The 6,000-nt window shown below is 39.6% G+C and overlaps 1 protein-coding gene across 1 annotated transcript in view; it reads left to right on the forward strand.

Annotated features, from left to right (window-relative positions):
• The window catches only part of pald1a (phosphatase domain containing paladin 1a), a gene marked incomplete at its 5' end in the record, with an annotated part of 56,001 nt that extends 50,001 nt beyond the window's left edge, over window positions 1-6,000 (forward strand). Inside the window, one exon of the mRNA XM_079260500.1 lies at window positions 5,781-6,000. Coding sequence (XP_079116626.1) covers window positions 5,781-5,930 — 150 coding nt within the window. The 3' untranslated portion in view covers window positions 5,931-6,000. The remainder of the gene's footprint in view (window positions 1-5,780) is intronic.

Below are 6,000 nucleotides of genomic sequence, written 5' to 3' on the forward strand. Positions count from 1 at the left end.
AATCTTTGGCTTTTATTGCAATAGATCAGCTTCACACTTTCAGTATTAAGTTTGGACAACAAAACTGTTTTGTTGCCTATGACACATTGGTAGAGAAAGCACCCAAGTGTTAATCAAAACAGATTACATTTGGTGTAAATGTGTTAACACATTTGAACCCAATGTGACATATTTGATTATATACAGTTTCTGAGACATTTGGCATCACTTTATGGTACAAACTTTGCTCAAAATCATGTAGAACACAGTTGGATTGTTGTGTTATAGAAACATTTTGAACCATCACATGGAAATAAATGGTAAATTTCCCTAAAAAAAAAATGTTGCTACTTTTTTATTTCACAATTTGGTAAAGGGATAAATAAAGACCTCATGTTTAAGAAAAGTTGAACTTATCTGATCATTTCTTCATGAGTTGGGTCTTTATCGGTTCATTACAACAGTTCACTTAAGAAAAAAAAACATTCAAGTGTACCGGTATTCTCAGCTAAATAGTCGTTTAAAGCACCTTGAGAATTTGGTATGGCAACTTTGTGGTCAGCCGTCGCAGTGTCATGCTCTTGTGCTCGTTTTGTGGTGTTGACATCAGAACTAAGGGTATGTTACTGTTCTTCATGTTCCTCTTGTGGCTCAAGACAGTTCTTTGTGAGTTTGATGCATATTTGTTGGATGTGTTTTCAGAATGCAGAAGGATTTCTAGACTGATCTCGTGGTTCACTTTTAACATCCAAGTAAATATGTACTCAGAAAGCGCTTGGCGTGATTGGCATTTATTGGCACATTGCGTGTGTACATCGGAAAACATGTTGTACCTAACATTCGGGCTTGTTGTTAGATCAGAGCAGAAACATCAGAAGAGTTATTAGAATTGAAATCCATGTTTGCTAATCCAAAACGTTGGCCTTTACACAATGGCAGGACTTGTGTACAGTGCATACCGCAGATGCCTGCAGGAGAGGTACCCTATCAGTCACTCCAGCTGTTTTGATGTGTGGCACAGAGGCCTCCCTGTCCCCTGAGTGGTATGTGCAGTCTTTGAGATAGCCGACTGTGGGAAAGACCAGTACCCTCTTGCTGCCTCCCTACACCCCCCACATCACCGCCACCGCTCCAGCCGCGTAATGAGTATTGCCGTTTGTGATCTCTTCAGTGCAGCATGAAAGCTATCTTTCCAACAGCTCTGCTTACTGTCACCCAGAAAGATTGTTTACCACAAGGCAAAACCTTCAAGGCCATTTTACAAACACAGCCCATCAAAGAGAGTGTGATGCAATGATTTACCCCCACAGAACAGATTGTTTTTTTTCTTTCTTTCTTTATTTTTTAGGCCATTTAACCCTGTTTAGATGCATCAATTTGCTTTAGTTTTCCATATACGTTGCATTTACCTTCAGCTGTTATTTTCTACCATAACAACACTGTGAGAGATCAGAAGATTTCATCAAATCAGATCATTTATCATTTTTTGACCATGCAATCAAACTATAGTTTCTTAAGCAACACAAAGACTTGAATGTTTCTTAATATTTTGCCTGTAAGAAAATAAATCAGACGAAGTTATTACATAAATTAAGGTATGTTGTTCTACATGTTCAGAAATAAAAAGAAAAGAGAAAATTCAGCTTGGATTGCAGACTGATGCCGAACCAGATAAAATGGACACCTACTTATTCATTCATTTTATTAAATGAACCAACCTTAATGTTTTGGGTAAACTTAAACATACCTTATGAACCCTCTCCGACAGTTAACATTGTTGCTATGACCACCATAACAAAACTTGAGCTCTCAGATAACCTTCTCACACGTTAATTAGCCTGACGATGGCTTCATTAGTAAAAAGTCCAGAGCAGATGATCTAAAGCTTTAGCTCTTTAAAGTTTGTCCCAATCATCAGTGGACACTGCGATTTTAAGGGGGCTTTGTAGAATTCTGGTACTCACACAGCAGGAGAAGGCTGTATTAAGACAGGAAAGTGTTTTAAGAACAAGTTTATTCAGGTCATGATGAGTTATTTAAGAAAGTGAAGAAAAAAATCCTCTTGAGGTCAAGTTAAGAACAAGCTCAGAGGGAAATACTACTAGAACGGCTCATTTTGAAAAGGAAAGGTCTAAAAGATATTCGGTGTTACATAGCAGACAATGGAACGGTGGTCTACTTTTCTGTCCACTTCCTCGCCACAAAGTTAGACATCTGAACAACATTGATGCCTGTTGAATGTGGTCTGAAGCGTTTTGGAAAGACGTGCTGCAGACTGATGAGGCTGAAACAGAACTTGGCGGCTGCTGGGAGCAACGCATGTCCTGTCCGTAGGCGTTGGTTAAAAGAACCCTTCTCCAACCGTTAGTTATGTCGCTGGATTGATCACGCTTTGGACACGAGGTAGAGCAGAGTATGATTCATTTCAGAAACGTACTCAAACAAACTGTAAAAACACTTAAGGTAAACAGAAAAATGCTGACCAAACCACGATGGGAAATCTGCGGAGCGTTCAGTTCTTTTGCCTTTTGAGAAAGGAATGTAATAAAAGAAGTAATCCTGGAATATTAAACATGTGATCCTTGGCCTTGTCTAAGTGTTGGTGGTGAAATCCTTTCTGCTGTAAATGCTGTCAATTGAACCTGGCAGGCGCTGGCATCCGCTGTAAAAGAGCAAACTTCTCAGGGCCACTTATCTGACATCGGATACAAAGAGATTAATTTTTTTTTTTCCCCCCCTTTTTTTCCCTGTTGAGTGTTCTTTTCAGTGTCGCTTGATGAGAATGTCAAGTACGAACACCCTAAGCTCTGATTCCAGAGAGATTGCATGTAATCACTCTCCATCTGACAAACATCCTCTTCCAAGCCTGTCCAACACGTATTTTCACTCTTTCCAATTTTTCACACATCCCTTATTTAGACAGCCGGCTGTGGAGTGGATGAGTCAGGTTGTCCTAGTTAATAGTGCAAATCCAGAGCGTCTCCAAAGAGTCACATAGCTTGACTAATGGTTCTGCTGCAGAAAGTCATTTGTTCCCATCAGGAAAGCTTGTGGAGCTTCCTAGGAAATACATGAGAAAAAGGGGCTTAAAAGTACATCATTTAATTGATTAGTTAGTTTCATCGTTATTTGTTCATTCAGATCTTTGAAAGAAATAGAAGTTTTCAACAGTTTCATGACAAAAGTTCAACAGTACTTGATATGCAATGTCAGACAGCGTTGTGGCAAATAAATAATCCAGACCACACTCTATGGTGCCTCTGTTTATTTCCGCTCAGAGTTGGCCGGTTAAGCTATAATCACTGTTAGTGAAATGAATATCTCGGTATTATTATTTCTGTTCATTGTTCCCGCATGTCCGCCCCTGCATTTAACCCGACAGCCCATTTGTAAAACCTTCTCCAACAGCACTTCCAGGGTTTCATCACAGCCCTCAGAATACAAACCAAAAATCATGTTTCTCTGCGTGTTTAGTAGAGAAGTGGGCAATCATGAAGTTTGCTCATATTTACTCCTTTGTGTATAATTTTCCTCTCGCATCTTCCTCCCAAGTCAAAGATTTTTGGGCTGTGTGACAGCCTGAGAAGAGGAAGAGGTTTAACTGGCAGGGATTTAGGCCACGTTACTCCTCACCGAATGTCCTCCAGCTTCCTTCTGCTCTACACTGATTCCATACTAAGAGTATTTTATGTGCAAGACGGAACACCCCTCCGAGTTACACTGGCTTTGCTTCTTTTATGCTTTATATATAGAATCTCTAGCAAAGTAAACTGGACATGTTTTGTTTTTTGTTTTTTGTTTTTTTTTTACTTTTTTCTTTCAGGAGAAGCATGTGTCTGCCAGTGTTGTTTGGATTCAGTCGTATTGTTTGCTTTCATGTCCAGATGTTTCTGGTTGTCCGTGGTGTTTCCCATGAACCGTGTGGTGTTTGACACACACAGCAGACCCTGACTCAGCGTGACCTGTAGCTTAACACGAACACCAACCTTTCTCAAGGGAAATCTCTCCAATGAAATTCATTCATTAAAGATTCAGAGACAGATCAGTCCAAGACTGTTTCCATGGTGCCGCTCCAAGGCTCTTCCATTACTTCACACGAGCTATAACAGTGAGGTAGTCGGTCCTTCCAGTCCACTAAACATCAGCACTTTACTACAAAATGAAGTAAGACTTGTTTTTCACAGCATTCAAATATTTCTGTTATCCAGTTCACAAACACACCAGGAGATGGTGGAGTAATGGTCTTTCATTTTAGAGAAACAGGGGTCCACATCTTTGCTTAATGGCATGCCAACATGTGCATATGAAGAGCCGGTCTGGCTGACACATTCAGTCCACTCCACAGATAACTACTCTGCAATTGGGACATGTTTAAGTTCCCTGATGTTTAGATCCACGCTTATCTGTGCGGCACATTTCATGTTCATAACAAATAAAAATACTGTCAATGTACATATGCAGTTGTATAAAAGATAATAGATTAATGTGAAAGTACCCGTCACTGGTTCCTGAACGCACCCTTAGGGCCTGTTTACATCACAATGCTAAGATAGTAAGTGCAATATATATGTATATTTCACATCACTGTGACAGAGACAGATTTTGTAAGATGTAGTTGAATAGTCCTGCTATGCTGCCATTATCAGGTATTGATATGTAAAAAGATTTTGCAGCCAGAAACTTAAGGTCAAGGTTATCTTTACTGTCAATTTTTTGCCATATGTGTCATATCCTCCTGACTACCAGGAAAAAAAATGTGTAACTACAAATGTCCACTATGGAGGACATTGCTTAAACTTTTAAATATTGTGGTAAAATATAGTTATATTTATCTAAGAAATGAAAATATAACTACAAAATTTCAAGTAAAAATCAGCACAAAGAAAACTATTATGCACTTTTGCTCTTCCCATAAAACATGCTTGTTGCAATGGAGGCCATTTTTCTTGAAGAGAGAAAGAAAGTTCACAAAGCCCCACCCCCACAAATGAGGTACCATTTGAAAGCACTAAATGTCCTCTTTAAAAACCAAAAGGTGTTAGTTCAGTAGCATTCAGGGAGATGAAAATATTTAGGTTTACAAAGGTCCTCCACAGAAGACAAATTTGAACTACTGGTAGTCAAGAGGATATAGTTGCATACAGTTAAATTCAGTTTTATTCCTCTTCAACCTGCAGTGCAAAAAACGAAAAATACTACCAGAGAATGATACATAAAATAGGAATATTGTATTAAATGGAAATAGATAAAATGCCCCTGATGTCCTTAAAACAGACGGACACCAAAGCAAACTGGATGCAGGATGACGCTGGGACCATCATACAGCCCACCTTTCAGATAAAATAACAGCACCTGCTATGTTTCCCATCATGCAGCTCTTCCTGACAAATACGCGTCAGTGTCAACAGTTTCTTATGTGAACCTTTACGCTTCAGTTACCATAACCTTAAGACACCGTGATGGTTATATAATTATGCTTTTGAATACTGATAAGGATTGTTTTGTTGGGTTTTCTTTCGTTGTGATTTTATATGAAATTGAGCCTTTTTACATTGCGGTATTGCTATTTTTACAGCAGAATCTGAATTTTTTTAACCACTTCCTAACATTTTCAAACCCGCAGCGAATGCTTATTGTTCCACTTCAACAGCTGCACACGCAGGAAACCAACAGATAACATGTTTTAGCCCTGAATAAGTGCCGGTCACACTGTTTGTGTGGTCATCATGGAGGAGAAAAACAAAGAAGGATTGGCTGTCTGTCGTGCCTTTTCATTAAAATTGTGTGTGTTTCTTTGGTAGGTGGCTGCCAGAGCCGGGGTTTATGACATCCTCAACCAGCTGGGCTTCTCCGAGTTCGAAGACCCGAGAGACACGCCGGTGGCCAGGCTGCGCTGCCGCTGGCAACAGCAAAACATTCGGTCACTTCCTTTCCGAGGGGAGTTCATCTGAGAGAAGATCACTGTGAATGCACCAAAACAGTGCTGTGCTTTTCAGAAAAAGAGACATTTAGCATCATGTT

This window comes from Telmatherina bonti (genome assembly GCF_933228915.1).
Source record: "Telmatherina bonti genome assembly, chromosome: 21".
NCBI classification, from domain to species: Eukaryota; Metazoa; Chordata; class Actinopteri; order Atheriniformes; family Telmatherinidae; genus Telmatherina; species Telmatherina bonti.